This window comes from Coturnix japonica, chromosome 5, assembly GCF_001577835.2.
Source record: "Coturnix japonica isolate 7356 chromosome 5, Coturnix japonica 2.1, whole genome shotgun sequence".
Taxonomy (NCBI): domain Eukaryota; kingdom Metazoa; phylum Chordata; class Aves; order Galliformes; family Phasianidae; genus Coturnix; species Coturnix japonica.
Window position 1 is genome coordinate 22,784,104 of NC_029520.1, and position 23,288 is coordinate 22,807,391.

The 23,288-nt window shown below is 39.2% G+C and overlaps 1 protein-coding gene across 1 annotated transcript; it reads right to left on the reverse strand.

The window, feature by feature from the left end:
* Positions 1-405: 405 nt before the first annotated feature.
* Positions 406-21,864, reverse strand: LOC107314722 (cytosolic phospholipase A2 epsilon-like). Its single transcript, XM_032445102.1, has 20 exons — positions 21,835-21,864; positions 21,060-21,132; positions 13,578-13,714; positions 12,507-12,638; positions 12,236-12,276; positions 11,583-11,625; positions 10,790-10,850; positions 10,365-10,528; positions 10,009-10,101; positions 8,960-8,997; positions 8,372-8,507; positions 7,131-7,267; positions 6,433-6,655; positions 5,750-5,864; positions 5,108-5,245; positions 3,301-3,408; positions 2,970-3,164; positions 2,299-2,465; positions 1,481-1,667; positions 406-1,277 (listed from the first exon to the last, which is right to left on the reverse strand). Exons 1-20 carry the CDS (start codon positions 21,862-21,864, stop codon positions 1,069-1,071), a joined length of 2,427 nt encoding a protein of 808 aa, XP_032300993.1. The 3' UTR covers positions 406-1,068.
* Positions 21,865-23,288: the final 1,424 nt, after the last annotated feature.

Below are 23,288 nucleotides of genomic sequence, written 5' to 3' on the forward strand. Positions count from 1 at the left end.
TGAAGCATCTTCGTTTCAGATAGGTTTGCAGAGTATTTGCATTATTAAAACCTTTCATAAAGCAGATAAATATTTTTATCTTCATTTAAAAGATAAGTGATCTCAACAAATTACCTTGTGATATTCATAGTAGTTGCACAAAGCCTGTATTCCTTGTATACATTCAAGGACTGAAAAACATTATGTAATTACCCATGAATTACCCATGGATATCAGTTTAAAACACTTAGCTAGTTCCCTTACCACAAAACCTGAATGTTTCTGTTTTTAGTGTTTTTATTCTCACAACATCCTTACCTATAATAACAAGAAATACTATTAGACCTGTTGAAACTAATGGGAAGTAGATGCTGAGCTGGATACTCTGAACATCACAAGTATTCAATGAAAAACACAACCAGTCAGGTGCTTATGCATGCACCATAAGAGCAGCTCGTGACTCTCTGCAAGGTTTGGAATGATCACTTCCAAGCCTAAATATTGCTGGCATAATAAAACTTGTAAATTCAGAAGTATAGAAATTCTGCATCTTACACAGTAAATCTTGGCTCTTCTGTATCTTTTTATGTTTAATTTTGTGCAATAAAATGTAATGCTGATGTTATAAGAAAACTTATTTTTCTCTTTCCCTTGGGATTGTCCACATTGGTTCAGTGATTCTTCTATTTCACTAAATTTGCAATACATTAAATACCTGTAGCTCATTTATCTTCACATATAATTTTTACCTGTCTATTTGCAAGAAGTTGTGCTGCTGTTCCACATTCCTAAATTCAAAAAAACCATAAATAAACTCCATATTTTCTAAGCTTCAATTTACTGTATATACATATGTGTATATATACACATGAAAAAATACTCATTATCAGTGCAAACCTACAGTGCATTAAGATAATTGTTTTTTTGTTTGATGGGTTTATCTAGGATTGCTACTTGGTGTAGAAGAACCACAAGCTAAGTAAGTCTCAACACTTTCCCAAGTCCATATATTCATTCACCAGCAGGTTCTGATTCTTCTGCAGGGGAGAAAAAGAGATGCAGACATCCTTCTGAAACTTAGGACAGCATTTATTTTTTGTGTTGTCGTTTCCGCTCTATTGCTGAATTCAAAGCCTGAAGAATCAGATGTTTGTTGTTCTGAATGTTGTAGCTGGTCAGCTTTACCAGATTGTCAAACTGTTCCTCTGTGTAGGTAAAGCTGTTTATGCAGTATGGGGAAAAAAGGCCAGAAACATCCACGTTGCCCTGTGCCATCTCAGCAGAGCTGCGCTCCACACCTGCCAAATAAAGAAAAGTCGTTGACAGGGCACAGGGATGGTCTTGCATCCTCTTCTCCAGAGGAACACTGTTCCTCTCTAACTTAACACCCACAGTCCTTTCCATAGGAACCACATTAGGGGAGGAAGGGCCTTGCCTTCCACCCCGATACAAATGAAGGCTGCAGGGGTGGTGGGAGGATCAACTCAGTCCCATGGCTTACCTGGCTCTTTGTATTTTCTGAATGTGTCATTCACCAGAGGGAAAAACACCACTGTTGGTGCCTCTTGGGTCTCTGCATCTTCAAAGATGTAGCACTCCTTTAGATTTTTCTTTTCCTCTTCACTCAGGTGGATTTTTGGAAATGGAATTCCCTGTTTTGAGAAGTACTTGGAGGCTTCTTCCAAAGGCTACATTCAGACAGGAAAAAAGGTCAGAAACTCTACCTTTCCCTCAACTTTTCATAATGCACAATACATTCACCACAGGCACTTCACAAAGATCAGGAAATAGTAATCACTGTCAATATTTCTTCTGGTCTTTGTTTCTTTCATGAGGAATTATGTATTGGTTATCATCAGAACAACATTTCAAGACCAAGACATCAACTAGCACTCCTGATGTCCTACCTACTCCTCCTCAGCCTTTATCTGCAAGATAAATAAGATGTTCATAGCTGTGTGCAGGGGTAACACAAGCACATGTTCCTTAGTGGAGAAACTCTTCATACAGAATACACAAGCAGCCATGTCGAGGTCCCAGGAGTGTATAGGTATCTAAGATAATGCTTACCTATGATGAACTTGATTAGAATAAAAGACTTATTAAACTGATACTACTTCTGAAGTTCTCCCTAAGGGATTTGTCATGATAAACTGGTAATAATATAAGATCCAGATATCTAGGAAACAGGGACTGAATGCCAAGAATCCTCTTCTCCCACATTTAGTTTTTTCTGCATGAATTATTCTGACTCTTTCAGAGCTTAAAAGGAAGAAAAGATAGTCATAATTACACAAGTGAACCAAGTGGTTATCACACCGATGTCTGTGATCCAGAAGAATAGTTTAAGTGTAGGACAACATCCACTTTCCTCTCTGGTCTCATGAGTGGTGGGTAGCTGATATCAATGTATCCTGCCGTGTCTGCAAGGCACAGGAACTCTGCTGTTTCTGTCAGCTGGTTGGGAAAATTCTCTAGCACAGTATCTAAAAGGAAATATTTCTTATGATGAGTGATTCAGGGAAGAAATAATATATTTGTTGTTTAGCTAATAAAAGAGGTCCAAAAAAGGCCTCTTCTCATTACTTTTGTTTTCCAAGATCCTGCTGCATTACTGAAGTTCCATCTTGACTCAGAAAAGAAAGATCTGTCCACAGTAAGAAGACAGAGCTCCTTCACTTCTCATGTTGACCTTTTTCCATTCCTGATGAACAGCAGTTGCCCTTCCTAGGAACCAAGATATTTCTTGGAGTATCTGTTAACATTTTAATTTCAATAAAAACAGAGCTGTGCTATAATTAGAGCTGTTTTGCAATTCACTTTTGTAATTTGACCACTTATCTTGAAATTTTTGTTTCCAAAGTGAAGAATAATGCCTATTCATCTTTGGTCTTCACTATTGAAAATACCAATAATCTAACCAGAAAAAAACCAAACACACACACAGAAAAATCCCACATAGGAACAAGAAAGCATTTAGGGATATTTACCTTTCCATATAGAAAAACTTCTACTCTGAAGGTATTCATTATGCATTTGGAACCCCTTTAGGAAGTTGAAGAACTTTGAGACCATTACTCGCTCAGTCAGGACTTCCCGAACAATGCCCATGATGCCACATTCAGGAGTGACTACGTAAGTCTCCAACTCATGGCTCTTGGCTGGTGGAGAAGGCTCATCTCCTTCTGATGGGTAGAGCAGATAAACAAGCCATTGTTTTGATAGCAATTTCATAATACTTAAAGATTTCCTACTATCTGCATCCAGGTGTTATATTCGTTTAAAGATTTGTAAGGTAACAGATACAGAAATATAACCAACCAACATCAACAGCTGTGGGTTGAGTGCACCTCAGTGAGCACCCTTCTGTAGGATCTGACGAATGCCAAGCATCCAAGAGATTGTAGGAAAAGACATTGCTCCACAGGCCTGTGGAACAACAGAGAACAGGGAAACTGCTTAGAAACATTTAAATAGAAAATAACCCTTTGATCTTTCCACAGGCTTCTAGTACATGCAAAGTGTCTTCTCATAAAAAATATTAGTAAGTTCTTTCACAGCAACTCATAGTTTGTCTTCAAGAGGAACCTAAATGGTTTTAAACATTATACCAGGCCTTCAGCTACCATAAGTCACTGTCACACACAGGTATTACCAGTACATATTGCAAGCCACCATTTTCTAGCCTGCATATTCCTGTTCTATGAGAGAGTAAAACCATGCCAATTCACATAAAGCAAGGGTTTGGTCTGTAAAGAATGTCATAAACAATTATATTCATAATTAAAGATTTAAGGATTGCTCCTGAACAGCCACAATCCAAGTGGTTAGAGCATAATTTGAGATGGTCTGCAGACTATTTAGGTCCCCTAAAACAAGACACCTTCAACATCTGTTGTATGTTTCTCCTTTCCACAAGTTATTTTGAGTGAAACTTATCTCCATCTTCTCATTCCCGTACTTCTTGCACTTTTGTCCTCTCACTTAAGACGTTATTTCTTCCTGTAAATTACACTCTTCCTTCACCCTTTAGCTGCCATGTTTCACTACCAGTATATTTTAGTTGTACCTCAAGAGGGCACTTGCAGAGTATATCACTAGGTGGCAGCATAGCTCTATATCTCCACTCTTACGTTTCTAAAGGTGCACCTATGGCTTTGGGCTTTGGCCCATTTCAGGTTCTGAGGACAGGAGCACAGAGCTCAGCTAAACGTGCTGGGTGTGCCACCTTGGGTATGACCACACCACAGACATTGCAAAGATGCAATGGAGGCAAAATGTTCTCAGAAGATGGCTTAATACTCCCATGTAACTCCATAATCCACCTCCTTTCTCTGAATGTTAGCACAGAAGGATACAAGGAAATGGAAAGTATAATGGCGTCTCTTCTCCACCCTCCAGCATTTCATGGGTCTGGACTTGGTACTTCCAGTAGCTGGTGGCTCTAGTGTTACACAGCCACCAGTGAAACTACCTTCCATGAATTTGTTCTCCCCTTTTTAGACCTATACATACTCTTGGCTCCTGTGACAACATGAGTCTTGTCCCCCAGCTTCCTCTTCTCTTTACTCATGACACCACGACAAAAATATAATCATTATGCTCTGAGAATTAGGGTCTTTGAAGCCAAACATAGTCTTCCTCATGCCTAGGTATTTTCTAAACATAGTAGCAATATGACTCTGGACTTTTTGCATAATATCTTGAGGTGCTCAATTTCTCTGAGCTTTAGGTAAAGAGTACCAAACATTATTGTTTTTAATGAGGGCTTTTCAGTCATAAGAACATCCTTTCTTACTGGTGTTGGTGAGCTGTTGTGTATCATACTTATTTACATGTAAAGGACTCTTCTGCAGAAGAAGCAGAAGAGCAAACCAGAATAGAAAGCAGTGTCATAAAGATTTCTAGTATTAGAAAAAAATAAAATAAGAAAGGTTACATAAAACTGTCCTTCCTGCACTAGTGGGAGCACTTTACTGAAATAAGGATAGCAAAACACATTGATTTAATCATGCAAGAACTGTACACTTCAGTCCTGTATGTTGCAGGGCACTGCCAAAGTATTTAGGAATTGTACATATTAAGTATATTTTTATGCTATCCAAAGTTTACCAAGGAAGCACATCACCTTTCATGAAGCAGATCCGAGACTCGGGAAGCTTCTTCATCAAGCGACCCATGAAGAACTCGCTGCCAAAATCTTCTGCACGAATGAAGGCACCATATTTTAGAAACCCGACTTCATAAGGTGTGAACTCAACCCATTCTGCATAGAAACAAAATGAACATTTTAATGCATTCTATCCACATCTCCTAGCAGGAAACACCCTGAAGTGACAGGGAAACAACTTCATGACAAACCCTACGAGCAGGGTAATCACAGACTGGTCTTCATCACGGTAATGACATCATTAAGACAGTTTCAGCCACACTCTCAGTGTTCCCCAGACTTGTTCCTATGGCACTTCCCAACAAGCCTCTCAAGATAGGACATAAATGAAGTTTTTACCAAAAGAGGTCAACCCAAATTACCCCATACACAGAGCTAAGGCTCTGATTTGGGTATACTTTGGCTGCCCTAAATACTGTTCCCCACATTTCTCCTGTCCCATAGAAGCTGGATTTCCCTCAGAGACTAGGCAAAAGTCTGAAAATGGAAGAGGAAGATAAAGAACTGTTTATAATGCTACAATACAAGGTGTTGCAGGATATACTATAATTGGTAACAGAAATACAACTGAATCCAGGTAAAGTTTGGTTTTGCCATCACCTTTAAACTCTGACAGGCTGTAGTCTTCTTTGATGTTGAGGATCATGTAGATTGGTAGGGGATTCTGACCTTGAGTTAATGCCCGTCTCTCATCAGACAGTTTGTGATTGTTTTTCTGTGCATTGTCCAGAAAAAGAAAAAGAAGAAACCCAAGGGACCTTCTTGACATTGTACATGGACTTGAAAAATTACAGAAAAATAAATATTTATTTCTATCTACATTTCTTATTCTTTCTACTCATTTTGTGCCTAAGCATTATTATTATTTTTTTCTAACTGAAGAATGACCTAAGCATTCATGCACCCAGAAAGGCTTACTTGATTTCAGATAAGCTATAGGAATTTTGTGGTACAGAGGATTTTCATTCCTCTGAGTAAATGCTTTCATTTTGCATGGATTATGCAAGTTAAACAAAGCAAAAGAAACCAAAATCAGGGTGCTGGAACCTGATGTTCAGATACTCAAATAGGTATAGTGAGATACAGGTTTTCTGCTCTACCAAACATCCCACAGGGTGGTAACTATACATTGACAGAGATACAAGGTCAAAAGCCCTTTGTTAGTCAACAGAAACCATCTGTCTGATAACACTGGCAGGCTCTCAGGATAGTGCCTGTCCCTGGAGCTTCTATTTCTGTACAGTGGTATTCAAGACTTGTTAAGCAAAATATAGACATGCTACCCCATCACTCAGTGCTCTTTCCAGCAGGAGCCCCCAGAAATCAATGCTAGAGATCTGGTATCCTTCTTGCTTCCGCAGCTTTAGCTCTTGGTCATAGTACTTCAAGCTCTCCAGGGAAAAGCAGCTCAGTTTGCTCTTGGTCATGTGCCTGCGGACTTCACGGATAGGTCCAGAGATATCCTTGTGTGACCAGTCAGGGCTCTGATACAAATGTGCCAGTGTCCTGAGGAAAAGAAAGCAAGCACATACTCATGAATCTTTCCCCATTTCAGACTTGGATTTAAGGACCACAAGAAAAACAAACAAACAAACAAAAAACAACTAGTGGAGATTCATTAAAAACATGAAAACGTGTCTGAGGCTCGGAGTTTCTTTGATCTAAATTTTTATTTAGGTGCCAGAAAATTCTATCACATATGACTAAATTGTTTATTGCACTTCATTAAAGTGCTATGCCTTGCAAGTTAACTGTTAAATGTTTAGCAGATGAAAATCAAGATAAAGCTGATTTGGGAGAAGAAACTGAAAATTCCAGCATCATAAAAACAACAGAAATGGTTTACAATGTTTTCCTAATACAAAAGTAAAAAAGCCTGAGGCTAAATACACACATCTTCCTTTGCCACAACAAAGAGAATAAATATCATCCAGCAGTCTATAAAGCTGAAAAACAACATCTTTGTTCAGAATCTCCTTACCATGTTGAGCCAGATGACCCAGTGATGTAAGAAATAGCATCTAAGAGACCCAGCTTTTGAAGACCCAGCAGGTTGCCTAACAAAGATGTCAGTGCCCGGGTGCCACCTCCTGTTGTCATGACTGCTACAACTGGAACCTTTTTAAGCATGAACACAGCACTAGGTAAGCAACAACACAGTTCATATGAGCACATTATGTCTCAGCTACATGAACTACAGCATTTCTTTCTTTCAAGAATTCTGACATTACATCATTTCCCCAAGCAGAGGAGAAAAACATGAAATGCTGGTGCTTGGCTGAGACATTAAGAAAAAAGGAAAAAGACGATTTGCCAGTTTAGATATTTTTCATCTACAGAGAACAGTGTTCTATATTGTAACATGCTGGATTACTGAAACAGCTCATAACTTTTGATATTTTCAATATTAGGTTGCATTTTCCTTCATGGAACGTCATCTCATAAGAGCACTATTTTCAGAACCAGACATGCTCATCCTCCCTAATAAGTCAAATATAAAGACTGGATTACATTTCCCAAAAGTATCTAGACTATATAATTGCAGAGATAAAGCACAAAGCCTTCTAAATAGAAACCTAAATTACATTACAGGAAGATAAATTCCTCCAACTAAAACCCACTGGGAGTGTACTGTCAAAATGACATTTCCTATACATATTTCCAGGCAATTGTATCAAGAAAATACTTAGCTGTGCTTCTTTAACCTGTTGCAAACAAAGCATTTCAGGTTAATGCAAAGCATTCTGATTTCAGTATAATGAAGGAAATGTGCCATTTTCTTGTTGTTTGTTTGCTTGTTTTTGTTTTTCCCACTGAAAATAATGTGTTAATGAGAAATAATATACTGGTGTGAGCAGCGAGCATCATTTACTCAATTATATGACCATTTTGTCACATAATATTTAACATGCCTTTGGTCCAGCTGTCCTGGGCAAAGTGAAAAGCACAGGTAAAACCCCTCCCAAAATGAAAACTTCAATTCTGTAATACCTGATCTTACACTATATTCCCCCTCTATAATATAAAACATTCCCACAGCAGCATGTACATGAACAAGTTCACACTCTAACTCTTGCTCCCACATTGCTTGATCTAAACATTTCTTAATGATTTACATGGGGTGCTGAACACATCAGTGCTGGTTAAGGAACGATGACCGGCTGTGGATTTGACTCATTCCTGTCACACAACACTGTCCAGGCCCAATAGTGCTCCTTATACCTCATGGTCTTGTAGGTCCTGTTCTAACTTGAGTGCTTTTTTCAGAGCAGAAGCCACCAACTTCCTCCGTTTCTGTAAGAAAATTTTCTCCTCCATGCATAGATCAAACTCCAAGCGAACATCAAGGTTTCTTGACCTCAGAAAGACAGAGTCCATGGTTAAAAGGAATATGAGAAGCTTGAGTATGTGATCACTTACAAATAAGGTCTGGACCTATGGTTACAAGTTGTAAATTCCATAATCAGGATTTTTAAAGCTGCTACTGTGATCCTACAAAGGCATATCAGAAAAGATTAAGTGAAAAGGATGTAAAGCCTTAGAGGAAAAAAAAGATCTTTTTTTTCTACACCGACTTTCTAGAAGCATCTAACATAAATATTGTATCCATTTACAGGTACCACAAATGGTGAAACATAAAAAATTTATTGCATGAATTACTCCAAGTTTTATAAATTCAAGTATTCTGAATTCTTTACAACCAAGGAAAATGAGGCTTATTTTTTTCCTAAACTTGTAAACCCTTAATTTTTTTCAGCCAGAAAAGATCTTCATCACCAAACCACAAAACAATAGGGCAGAATTTCTTACCAGTCCATTGACTTCACACGTAAATTTACTGCTTCGTTCTAGGAAACAATACAAAACAAAGAAAACCACAACACATAATAAGTACTGGAGGTGTTCTTATGTCCTTTCCTTGCAGTTATATTTGAAGCCCTTCACTCTTTATAAGAGCAATGTTAGACATACAAGGTTGAAACAATAAGAAAACCATCCCAATTTCTAGAACTTCTCCAAGTCCACTGCCCAAGTCCACTAACAGTCCAAGGCCAAGTCCAGAAGCTTCAGCCTATTTAGATATACACATCAGTGTATGCAGCAAAATCCAGCACCAGCTCTGTGAGTGTGCCTTGCCTTGTTTCACTGTTTGCATACACTCTGACCTGTATTAGTCCAACTGATCACAGAAACCCTTCTCTCAAACTTTTGACTATGATTTTTGTTTCTGCTCAGTTCAGATGAAGACGTGCAGGTCCAGAACCCTCTTTGTATGGGAATATAAGTTTATCACACCTGTGTACCATCTTAAGAACAAAATAAATCTCTTCCAGAAGCACAATATTTTAACTGAATAGTAATTTCAAGCAAGGTGTAAAACCCTTCCTGGTTATTCAGAACCTGCTGAGATCGCAGTTACATGATACCCATCTTTGTGCCAGCACTAGCACCAGGAATTTCCATCCCATGAAAAAGCCTACTTAAAACTTCAGAGGGTGGCAAATTTCAACACAGACAGGATAAAAAGCCCAGACAGATCGTATATTGCCAGAATCACAGAAATATCTATAAACCAGACATAAAATATGAGAATCGTCACTTACGCTGTGTGAGAGATTATACCGGCCAGTGTTATTTAATAAAGTCCTTTGCATAAAACAATCACAATAAACAGAGTTCCTTAAGGGCACTCTACCCCCTTCCTACCTCACATAGACTATTATTATTTTGCGTAGTTTTCTAATGCTTAGTGGAATACAGAAAATGAGGATTAGCAGTCATGGTAATCTGGTTAACTAATGCATGTTAATCTTGGGATCACAGCCTCAGATTTATTCTAAAGGGTTATTTTCAATCACCTCTGCCACTGCTATTTTCTCCTTGAAGGGAAGTGAATCCAGAGGAATGGTGAGGGATGCAACACGGTTTTTTTTCTCTTCACCTGAGGTACACTAAAAAAATAGATTTAAAAGTAGAAAAATATTTAATGTATACACCATAAAAAGGATTGTCACCAACTTTTTTTAATAATAGGATTGACTCCCGCAGCTTCCAAATTGGTATTAAGGTGTCTGAGTGCTCTTCCAGAGCAGATGGTCACGGAAATTGATTTCCAATTAAAATAATATTAACAATAATAATTCCTTCCATATGTCCCAGTGAAATATAGAAAACCATGACTTTGCTGTGCTTACTCAAGTAGAAGATCACGTACCAAGAAGAAGCGTGGCTTCTTTTCTGCCAGAGCCATACACAGCTCTCCCAGACCATATTTGAGATAATGGAAGATAAGAGGCCTTGGGTGTTGCAGGGAAGAGCCCAGTGACAGGGTCTGGTTCTGTTCATAGGATCCCTTCAATGTGAACAGGAAGTCCTTCTCTAAAACAAACAGAAAAGCATATTCCCAAATGTGAAATATTACGGGGAATATGGGGAATGGGGTAGAGAGGGTTAAAAAGTGGAAAAAATGCAACTCTTATTTGCAACCATCAAATATTTGTGCTCCACAGATTATTTAAAAAAAAGAAAAAAGAAAAAAAAAAAAGAGGGAAATTACTGGATAAAAAAGTGACCAAATAAAAAAGTTCTTAATTATCCAAGTTGTTTCTACTTCACAGGGTTTAAAGCTTGAAGTCTAACCTGAAGCTTCTTTCTTCTGCCTACTGTCCGCAAGGACTTCCAAGCAGCAAGCTTCACGACACTGCCACAGAGATGAATAATGAGAGAATTAAATATCCAAACCATGCCACATATGAGTCACTTTGCTATTTATCTCTGGCCACCTGGGTTCCTGGGGTCTGGACACCTGCCCATTGTGTGTTTGGCAGGTACAGATACTCTTATGATGTGCCATCTGAAAGAAAAATGGCTGTAGCGGTGTGTCTGTCCATGGGATAGGAAGGAAGGGGACATAATGAAAGAAGGAGTGGATGTATGCCAAGGCCTTCTGAAGATGGACTGATGGGCAGCCAAATCACAGTGCTGTCCTCGCAGTCCTACCTGTGTGAAGCTGCACAGTCAAGTGCTACCTCTTCCAAGCAATGAGTTATGGGCAGTCAGGAATGCCAATTCCAATTCATCTAGGACAGGGATGGCTCTGTGTGAGTCCCAGGAGCAGTTCCCAGGGGGGACGACACAGAGGCAGCAAGCAAATGAAGGAGCACTTCAGGTTCTGCCAAGGAGCTTGCTATCAGCTGGTGATGGAGGACTAGCCTGTGGGTATCCCCAGTGACTATGTTCACTCTTTCGTAATACATCCTCATCCCATGAGCCATGCAGGCAGATGGCTGCCAGTTCCTGATGCTCCTCCTCCCCCCACCCTACATCTCCCTCTCCTTCAGCTCTGACTGCAATGATTTATTGGGGTCCTTCCCATATTTATCATTTCCAACACCAGAAAGATAATCAACATAGATAAATATTTTGAAATTACCACCAAGACACCATTACTGATGAGCTTTTCAGGCGGAACTGGACTGAAAGAACAAAAAATAAAATCAGAACATGATCTAAGTACCTCTTTAAATGAACTGTAGGAATAACACTTTCCTTAAAGGCTGTCTCATCTAATACAGTCTGTAACAAATCATTGATTTTTAAATTTGTTGCTGTTTTAAAAAAGACATCTGAAATGTGACTTCCTCATTTTTTATGATAATCACAGAATCAAAGAATGGCTTGGGTTGGAAGGACCTTAAAGATCATCTAGTTCTAGTCCTCTGCCATGAGTATAGTTGCCAATGACTAAATCAGGCTCTTCATCAGGTTGCCCCTGTCCAGCCTGGCTTTGAACACCTCTAAGGATGGGGCTTCCACTGCTTCTGGAGGCAACCTGTAGTAGTAATGAATACTAAGAAATATTGAATACAGTTGCTGCACTTCCTATCATCCTTATCTATCCCAGTATATCTTGGAAGTGGGTTTAGTATCCAGGGTGACTTTTGGTAGATAAGGAAGAGAATGCTTTGCCAGTATGCATATAATTTGATAAACATCAGCTGTGACTGTGATGCTGCTATGACCTACGTTATATTAAACTCTAGCATCTGTTTTACATTTGATTGGTTCCATTTAGGCTTTACTCACATGCTCTCTGATGCAAACTCAACTTCCAGCATCTCCTGTGTCTGTAAAAGATTAATTTACTCTAAGCATTTTTATTAATTTACTTTCTCACCAGCTATTCTTGTTAATGAGTATTCTGGCTCCAGAAATTGGAAGTTTGGACACACAGGATAAATGAAGGACAAATGAATATGAAATAAACCCTCCCATATTGCTTTACAATAAGTCATATAAGGAGGTAATAGCAAAAAATATGTTTCCTTTCTGTGGGCAACTCTGTTTTATTCCTCACCTCTGGATTTAGCTGAAAAGTCAAGCGAACAGTTTCTCCAAGCTGTATTTTAGCAACATCAAAGAGGACAGTGAAGAGGAGATCATCTTTAGTGATTGTATTTTCATCATAGACTTTCAGCTCAAGAATGTTCTGCGAATAAATGTAGAGGGTTAGGACCATTTCTATTTGGAGACTTTGGGCTACTATTATTACTGGAGACTTCTCCAGGCTGAACATCCCCAGCACTCTCAGCTTTTTCTCACAGTGGAGGTGTTCCAACCCTTGGAGAATTTTTCTGGCCCTCCTGTGTAAGCACTCTAACAGGTCTGTGTCTCTTCTGTACTGAGAACTCCACCTCTGGACACAGCACTCCAGATGAGGTCTAAACAGCACAGAGCAGAAAGACAGGATCATCTCCTGCACCTTGCTGATCACACTGCTTTTGATGCAGCCCAGGATACAGTTAGCTTTATGAGCTGCAAGGGCACGTTGCTGACTCATGTCCAGTTTGCTATCTACCAGTACACTCTTTTTCAGTAGGGCTGTGTTTGTTTTTTGTTTTGTTTTGGTATTTGGTAAAATACATGCACAGCAAGAAATAGGACTCTTTTTCTACTGCTCTCAGAACATACTCAGCTCCTCTCTCTCTCCCGTTCCTTCCTGCCACCACACAGAGCTCTTCCTGATGCCATTTGCCACCCACTCATTGAGCCACACAAGACCTTAGACGTGATTCACAGTGCTGAGTGAAGTTACACCATTACTTGGTTCATACATACCTTGTTATGCTGCTAAATTTACTCTGAAATGCCCACCTTTACTCTTGAAAATCGCAATTTTAAGAAAGAAGAAAGAAATAAAGAAAAAAGGAAAAATGACAGAACATTATGCGAATAGTTGTGAAATCTCAACTACTTTCTACACATCACTAAATAAAATCTAATTTTGCTGCTGCATGCTGTTCTTACATTCACTTCCCACATCCCTCAAGTCCCTTGCAAATATCTTTTTTTTATGGTACCCTACAAACAGATCACAAAATGAGATCTCTGCCCCAGTAAGAAAAAACAAATCCACTTTGCATCTTACTTTTACTTGGCTCTGGATCCTGAAGGAAAATGTTTCATTCCACACTGGATCTTTGCTGTTCTTGATGGTTCTGGTCCGGACAGTCTCAGAGGAAGCAGTGGGCAAGGACAGGCTTACATAGCAATCAGCTTGACTAACTGTATACAAGAAGATGTGTTTTAACTAGCAAACTACAACAACAAAAAAAATCTATAGACAGTAAACTGCAAACAGGAGATACTGTTTTAATACTTTTCTTATATGCCTTTACTCAACAGCACTCACTTCTATTTATCCTGTCTAGGAGGCTGAATCTGTGTTCATTAATGGAGACTGAAAGAAGCTGCTGAAATAAAATGAACTGGTGGGGGAAAAAGGAATGGTTTTAGGTATCAAAACCTATCACTGAAATGTCCCCAGTCTGTGGGAAATCAAGAGATCTTTTGTGGTGAAGATTTACATTTTGAAAAGCTTTTCTAAAGGTACTTAACTAGTTAAGTCTTCAAGCACTTTAGTTAAGAAGCAATCTTTGCCCATAGTGAAGAAACTTCTAATTTCTTAGTGTAGCATTACCTTAAATGTGGTTTGAACACAAAGTTGTCTAATTAGATAAAGCACAGCATTAAAGCTGCATAATACATACAGGTTGCACTGTGGTGGGCTCCCAGGAACTGCCTCTTCCCCAGAAGGGAGTAAATAGCCTTGCAGCAGGGGAACACAGCATTGCAAAGTATTGACCAACTGAGTCTTTGGGACTGCTGCAGCTTTCAGGTGAAAGGCAAGCTGGGTACTTGTAGGTCTGTGCAGTTTACTTCCCATCTGTGTGTTAACCTGACTTATTTAAAGTGTTTCTTGGGTGACTGTCACTGATACCTCTAAGACGATTTTGTTGTTGTTGTTGTTTTTCAGGGAACAGTGTATTGCATCTCTTCCTAAGTGCAGGAAAAAGCTGATACCTCATGAATATATCTTAACAAGATGAGATCCTGAAAATACAGTGAAAACTACAGCAGGAATCACTTTATCTGCACTGTTTTTCACCCTTTCTAGTCCTCCCATTTGGAGCAAATCTGCTATTCTGTGGTTCTGTACATTGCTTGGCAGCCACTTCTACACAATATTTATTTATTTATTTGTCTGCTGAAAAACCACAGCTATTTCTAATTTCTTCAGCCCTCAGAACATATTTGTGGTCACAGTAGCAGGTTAGATATTACGTACTAAGAGGCAGTTTGGGATACATACATGGAGGCAGCATGATGACTAAGTGGGTAGGCTACTGGAAAAGGGCTCATGACATTTTGGCTCCAGTCCCAGCTCTGCTCCAGGCTGTTAGGCCACTGTGGGCAATTGCCTACATTTAAATATATTTTTTCTATCTGTATTTTCACATCAGTAGAACAGTGATAATGATAATTTCCTCATTTGTAACCTGTTCTGATATTCCACAGTTAAAAGCAACAGACAAAACAAAATCTACCACTATTATTATTACCAACCCACAAGAAAAGAATACCGTATCAGCAATTGTTTTACTTTCTCTAAATCAGTCCCTTGTTTCTCAGTCCACACTTTCTTTATATTTGTGGTGTTATATGGCAATGAATAGGTATTGCTTAAAGCAATTTATGGGATCACATTCTGTAAGATTTCTTTCAAGTCTTCTGATAAAATCTGAACATTAATCATCTTCCAAATTTTCAGGATGCATTTGATATTTTCCCCCCCTTGTTGCCTATAGAAGGAAAGAAAAACTTGAACATTCCAAATAGAGACTTCTATACCGGTAATTAGTATTAGGAAAATTTAGATTTATTACTATAAATTTAGATGCGGATTGTGCATAAGGTACCCTCATATAACAAATAATTGATCAAGAAGGTCACTTACAGTCTGGGATAGCCCTTTGTCATAAATACTAGCTAAGTATCTCCTCAAAGAGAATCCTCTTTGAGAAGATTGCCATTTGATATTTTCAGAGTATCAAAGAGGCCACTTCTAAACTTGTGACTCAAACCTAGATAGAGCTGTGCTAAGCACTTCCTTCTATCTGTCATTCTTTTTGAACACAGCTGAACTATAGCAAACTTGAAAAGTAACTCCAGGCTTTAGCAAGACTGTTTCCTATTGATAAGAGAAAAGCAAACTCCCACAGTTTGATCATCCACACTAATACCGGCTCAGTCAGTAATCACTGAGTCTCAACATAGCCCAAGACAAGAATGCAAATGAAGGTATTTGAATCTGAAACAGACAGTTGCATAAAGAAAAAAATAAATTATGCCCCAGCTCTATCCCACTTTCTTCCTCCTTCTACCAAAAAAAGACTTTAACTATCACCAGCTATTGAATTTAAATATGTCCAGATTGAAGAGGATTGATTTAGACAGCCTAGCATATGAGAAAGAACTGAAAGAACTGAGTTTGCTAATTCAACAGCAGAGACTGGCAATAAGTATAGTAACAGTCAGAGCTGCAATGTCCAAATGATAATTATAAAAAGGACAGTGATTAGAGTCTTAGTATGGCATGATGGAAATAAAGGCAAATATTAGGAAAACTGCTTCAGCTCTGAAAGAGTTAGCTCTAGTGAGAGAGATTTTTATAATTTAACTCATTTCAGAGGGTACCCCTACCTAGATACGTATCAGTGACTGATAAGGTAAATTTGATCCTGCTTCAGAAGAGGACCCTTCCAGATGAAGCTACAAACATATCAGATGGAATCTGGACTTGCTGCCATGTGATACCCATGTTTACGCTGGAAGGCGGTAAACAGAATAATCATGGCATGTTAGTTATCTTACATGGAATCCGACTAACTGGTCTCTCTCCTAACCCTGACTGTCACAGGAGGAAGCAACAGAGAAATCCTTGTACTGTATACCAGCCCAAGTCACATTTTCTAATATAATATCTGAGTGCTGACCTCCTTGTTCCTTCAGTCTGGACTATAAGCTTACATCACTGCATTGGTTCATCCTGCCATAAATACTACAAGTTGTACGTGTTGCAAACACATGCTTTGCTTTTGTCAGTCATTTCTTCACATTTTATACGTCTGTTCTACAAAAATGTCACTGTCAGCTTCTTTCACATATAAGTAAACTGCATATAGACACACAGCTTCCAGACTGTGGATGAATGGGCACAGATAAAGGGCACAGATGAACTGCAGGTTTAGCAATCAGCTTGATGGTAGAAAATTATAAAGTCCCAGCACTGAAATTTGCAATTGATGCTCTTTCAACCTTCACTGGCTTTTATATTTCACTAGCAGCACTATTTATTGTCTCTGCAAAGAATACACAGCAAAATACCCAGGAGAGAAGCCACAGTGTCATGAACACACTTACACATACCTTTTCAGATATGCAGACTATCAAAGCCATGTTAAATCTAGCCTCTCTTCTTTACATTGGCCTCCTACATAACAGTAAATCACGTCTGGGTTATTGGTTCTTACCTTCAAGGTAATCAATGAAGCTTCTCCCTGGTGACCATCACTGATAAAGGTCCTCAAGCTCTGTGTACCTAGTCTGTGGGTAAGGCTTTGTTTGGCACTACTTTGAGTCTTGAGAATCAACTTGGACAGGGACTAACACATACCACAAGCCTTATCACATTGTTCTTTTAGCATGAGGCTCACCTCAGCACCACACTTCATGTCATCAAAATGCCTCTGAAGGAGCACACATGCATAAAACCAAATGTTCATTCTCTGCTCAGTGGGTGCAGGATTACAGTATCAATCACACTGCTTACTACATGGATGGATGGTCTGCAAATAATGTTGTCCTAATGAAACCAGAATAGGACAGATTTTAGAACAGATTCTGCAGATTCTTCAAGGGTGTGAAAGAATTAATGAACAAAAACTGTATTTTTCACATTAAAACATTGAGAACAAGAAGTTGCACCACATTCTCTTAATCAGAGAACTACCTAAAAAATCTTCAAGTAAGTATCATCTTTATCAATCTTCCTGTTCTTTGTGAACATCTTTGCTCTCAGCTTTTGCCTTTGAGACAGGAACAAGCATGACACAAACTGGATTTTATCACGTATGGAGATAGTAGCAATGAAGTGAGAAAGACTGAGAGGAGAGTTGGGTAACATGAGTGAATGTTACCCAAGGGCCTATGAACAGCTGCAACTCTAAAGGTGATTCAGAAAGTATTGAGATCACTCATTCATTTGTTGTTCCTATTATTAACTGTGGTTATTAGTTTGCTATGATAAACATCAGTCAGAACCAGATCTCCATTTTGCCAGGTGCCTTAGTAGTTATTCAGATAGACTTTGATCCTGATCTAAACAGCTTACAATTACAGTAAGTAAGTCCCACCTTTGGTATGATGTCACAGGGAGGAGTTCCTGGTGATCAGCAATTGCTCTCATATTTGTTTATTTCAGTTTCTTAACCAATTAAGAAATCTCTGTTCACAGAACTTGTTGCAACTCTGTAGTTGCCTGTATAACTATTTCTTTGTCTTTGTTCAAATTCCTATTGCCAAGCATTTTTCTTCATCTACCATGAGGACTTCTTCCAACACAAATGTGGTGCTATGGCACTGACGGATGTTTGATGAGCATGATGGGGATGGGCTGATGGTTGGACTAGATGGTTCTAGTGCTCTTTTCCAAACTGAGCCTTTTGAAAGCCAATCTCCATCATCTCAACTGACAGGAAGAGGAAGGGAAGATCACAGTAATCCACTGGAAGCCATACTACTGAAAGTAAAACTGATTTTGCCACTACAAGGATGAGGCACTGAGATCACAGCATCTGTCTTTGGCTTCTCGCATACTTGGGCAGGAAACACCTTTGGTGCAATCCAGTGCAGCTGTTGCACCTCATGCATATGGGAATACAGAGATGGGAAGAGCACAGCCCTTCTCACCTTGTTACTTCTGCACCCAGTGGTTCCACTGACACAGTTAAGTTCCTTCGCAGCAGCAGCAGCAAGGCCAGCTCTTCTCTGCTGGTAGGAAGCAGCCGTGTTCATGTCCCTGCCTTAGGACTGTGTCACAGCTCCCTATTCTGCCCGTTCTTCAAGCCAGCCTGATGACTGACATTAAGACTTCAGGCACTTAAAAACACACATCTCCACATACCACCTTATACAGCTGCAGAAAAAGAGCACCATGCAGGCAACAGAGCCAGACTGTGCAGGTGTGGTGAATGCCTTTATGAAGGTTTGTGACAGCTACAAAGTTTTCACAGTTTAAGAGCCAGATCTGGAAAAATACATGGGGGCTTTGTATGACAGAGAACCCTAAATAGTACATAAAAAGGTATTTTCAGGTCAACCAGAAAATATCAGATTTTATCTAGCAGATATTTCTGCTATGTAAGGGAAAGAAAAAAAATTGGCTAGAACTATTTAATCAGCAATATAAACACAAACGTCCCTAAAGTTGATAACACCCTGGAAATGCTCTTGTTGTTTCCCTGTGACACTGAGTAATCTGGGCTCCCATCCAATGCAAAGTGAGCTGTAAGGTGCTGAAGTGCAACATTCTGAGCTACAGACCTCATGAGCCACAGATCTCCTGAGTGAGTGAAGCAGGGAAAATGTCTTGGTGCTTGTCCTGTCCAAGAGAATCTGCTGTCCATTTCTGAGGACAGATCCTCAATCTGTAGTCAAACACAAACGTGCAGAAATTGCAACAGCATCTTGGGAATGCTGTGTTCTACTTAACGTAGGAGCAAATCATTCTGATTCATGAGTCAGCCTTCCTCGTATCCGATTTCAACACACATTAGTAGCCTAATTTTTGTTATTATGCTCTCACCACATACAAATAGGACCCTTTATCTGACACAAAGGGAAAAGTTCAGGAGATTGTGATCACAGCAGATTGCCACAGACATCCTGTAAGGTGAAAAACAAGTCCCATGTTATACAATATGCACAAGATCTAAGGAGGAATGAATGCTGTGGGTTGTAGGTAGCACTCCCCCTGCACAAAGGAAGACGCTGTCTCTCCTTTAGCTGCAGAGTGTCACAAAGAGAAACAAAGCATACTCATCTTTGACATGTGGTCTTCCAAAAAATGCAGTCTGACCTAATCAGATTCTGACTCTATGATAGCTTCTTGCAGCTTCAACTATTTCTGTGCCATTTTTCAACTCTGTCAGCAATGCTTTCTCTCTTAATAACTTTAAATTACACAAAAATAATGATTGAAACAAGTAACTTTGCATGGGAAATACAACTGTTGGATTCTACTTTTCCTAAAATAAAGCTAAACATTTCATCTGCTTACAAATATAAGTATATTCAAAAATTAAATGACAAATGCATTTCCACAATAATCCCTGAGGAAAGACTAATTCTAAACTTGAAATTATTTGTAATTTTAGTTAGAGATATTACTATTAGTTTCATTGAATTATGATGTAAAGCTGTAAATCTATTACTATGTTTTTAAAAATTACTTTATTTCACCTTTCTCCTTAATAGTGACTAATTTCTCATTTACTGACATTTTGACAACACATACTAGCCTTAAAAAAAAAAACAAAAAAAAAAAACGACCAAAAGAACACACAAAAAAAACCAAGCAAAACCTTTAGGATCAATCCAGTATTAATCTGAAAGACCATGGAGGCAAATACTCTCGCTGAGTTCGCTTGTGTTTACTTAATACATATTGATTCCTAACCACTTCCTTCCCTTTGCATACCTGCCTTATTCCTTCTTCCTAAGACAGATATTTGAGCTGTCCTGACACTTTTCTCCTACGTCAGTAACCACTGAGATTTTCTGTCTTTGCTTCCACTCTCACCCAATTCCACCAAGCCCCCATTTCAGTTATATTGTTTTTGCTTTGAAAGTCTGGCATTTCAAATACATTTCAGTAAACATTTCACAGAAAGAGTTGATTGACAACAAATATATATATATATATATATATAAATTATATATATATGTATGTATGTATATGTGTGTATGTATATATGCATATGTATATATATATATATATACACATAATGCTCATAATGCTCTTATTTTTTTTGTATTATTATTTTTTAATCAAGTAGAGAAATGTGGAAGTATCTGAATGTATTTCTGCTGTCTGCCAAAGACAGAGATGGTAGCAAACCTCCTGTGTTACCCCATAGCCACTCATCATCAGTGTTGGCATTTTCATCTAGATTAGAACTCACAGCCTTCATCACAACATATCACAAAAAGTAACTGATAATTAACGTTTGTTTGGCAAAACTGGTTCTGAAGTTTTTCAGCTGTTTAGATACCTCACATTGTACCCCAGCAGACCTTTGATATTTCTTTTAATAGCAACACTTCTGTAAACTGAAGGGTATTGTTTATAACAGACTGTATTCTAAGATTAGTCCAAATTCAAATATACAACAGTATCTGGAACCATGGTGACAACATTATACACAGACACAAATTACAGTGCTCAGTTATAGTTGCTGCTTTCAGAACTGAACTACTGGGAATTGCAAGGAAAGACTGTGATACTCACATAGATCTGCCTTTCTCAGATTTCTCATCCTTACGATTTTTACAGCGAGGGAGTTGCATGGGCATTCTTCATACTGCAGGACAATGACAAAACAATTACCTGCAGAGTTACTGAAACATTTACGCTTCAAAAAGCATACCTAAGCATACATAAGTATATGTATATACATAAGTATCTGTTGCAATTTCCAAAGTCTTGCAGCAAAACAGGAAGAATAATTCTCCTGCCCTTCATCACCAAGAAGAGTCTAGTTTTGTCCCTTCTCATGGGGTTGTTTTAGTGGTTGAGGACAGGGGAAAGAGTAGAGTGGATGAGTAGGGGAGTGTTCTCTCCTTTAAACACAGTTTCCATACAAAGACCATTGCCAGATTTTGTTCATTAGTCCCCCTTCCTTCTGAAAGGCTGAGCCTGTAGAATCAATGTTTCTGGAGCTAGTTGAGTTAGACTCTCATTCAGTTTATTTGTTAAGCTACGAGAGTCCCACACTGAACGTCTCTGAGCAATTGATCACGTCCCTAGCGAACTCCTGGTACCTCAGACTGCTTCCTACCCTCCAGATGAATCACCCATTGTATCTCAGTTTCTCTTCACTACCAAAAATGCCTCCACAGAGCTACCGATATCAGGAAACCCATCAGGTTGTCTTACCTAAGTAAAAGCATGCATGAATTTGGACTGTCATCTCCCAAGACCTTTCTGAGGCACAAGAGTCCCAATTTCAAACCCATTCCTGACCATCTTCAGCTTTTAATGAATTACAGTCTGAATTTCTTACCTCGTGAGCACTCCAGTATGATCCCATCATGCTCCCAGCTGCATACAAGTGAGCTACGAGTGTCACCTCAGTATTAGAGGCAACAGTTGGCAGTGACTCATGAAGCACCTCTGCAAACTTTAAGAAGCACCTGTTGAGGAGTAAGTGGATTATCCATGCCCCACCTTCTTCAGTGCCTGAAAGGGAAAGTATGAACAGAGAAGGGGAGGGAATTTGTGGAGTCTGATATCTGAACACCATGGGTGTATGTTGAGGAAAGGCTGTAGACACCAAGGTGCTTAGAGTTATCAGCAGATCAAGGTAAGAGTGCAATAGCACACAGCACAAGAATGGATACCCATGACCTGACCATCTAACAGTGCACAAATGGAGAAGATAACAGCAGTTATGCCTAAGTTGAAGAAAAACAGCAGCTCTACACCACTGCAATCAACTTTCAAAAAGATTTTGTATAAAACTTTTGAAGACTCCAAAGTTCAGCCAAATATTTTCTTTTTCTTTGAGGTGGGAGGCACAGAGTTACTGTTTGTCGGATCTTTCCTCACTTTTGTGTTGTTCTGGCCTGATATTCTATCCAAAAAGACACTGAAAAGCTCAAAAGAAGGAACCTGAACTGTTAAAATAACATTGTGACTGAATCCTTAATGTCTGCCAGGGACATGCTTGTCATTTAGTCCTGCTTTTATTTCAAAAGATCTGAGTACTTCCTCAGCTTTGCCAAGTCTGTGAGCCCCTGGAATATACCAGTTCAGTTTCACATTTCAGCTGCTGCCCCTTGTCAGGGATCTTTTTTGGTCAGGATTTTACCATCCTAGATAAAACAAGGCTTAGTTAGTGCTAGGACAAGGGGAACTGGCTTTAAACTAAAAGAGGGGAGATTTAGGTCAGATGTAAGGAGTAAATACTTTATTCAGAGGGTGGTGAGGCACTGGCACATAGACTGCCCAGAGAGCTGTGGATGCCCCATCCCTGGAGACATTCAAGGCTAGTGTGGATGGGGCCCTGGGTGGCTTGATCTGATGGGTAGCAGCCCTGCCTATAGCAGGAGGCTTGGAACTAAATAACCTTTAATTTCTCCTCCAACCTAAGCCATTCTGTGATTCTGTGTTAAGTGTTGACTTGCCTCAGGATTTTCTGATGGTAAATGGTGAGCATCTGCTTCTTCTTGTTACTGCCATCTTCGGACTGGTTAGGCCATAGAAGTTAAGAGAGAAACTGTCTGTGCCTTTCTGGGAAACATGGGAAAAAAAAGACTATAGCTCTTGCCCGCTTCTTTTAGGCCAGGCTACACAAGGGACTCCTGTGACTTTCACCCTACCTGGCCATTGACAAAAGCCCACCTGCCAGCTCCTATCAGTGTTTCACAACCCTCCTGTGGGTATAAAGCCAAAAAGACGAGCTCTAATTCTACAAAAGACTTGTTCTCCAATAATTTGCCTCTGAGGAAAAATTTG

Bases quoted from the DNA above. Each gene is read 5' to 3' on its own strand.
- LOC107314722 (XM_032445102.1), bottom strand. From the start codon at position 21,864: ATGATGGGATCATACTGGAGTGCTCACGAG. The intron at 13,715-21,059 runs GTGAGTATCACA...TCTTGTATACAG, and splicing joins TCTGAGAAAGGCAGATCTAT to TTAGTCAAGCTGATTGCTAT. The intron at 10,529-10,789 runs GTTAGACTTCAA...TGTTTGTTTTAG, and splicing joins GCAGAAGAAAGAAGCTTCAG to AGAAGGACTTCCTGTTCACA.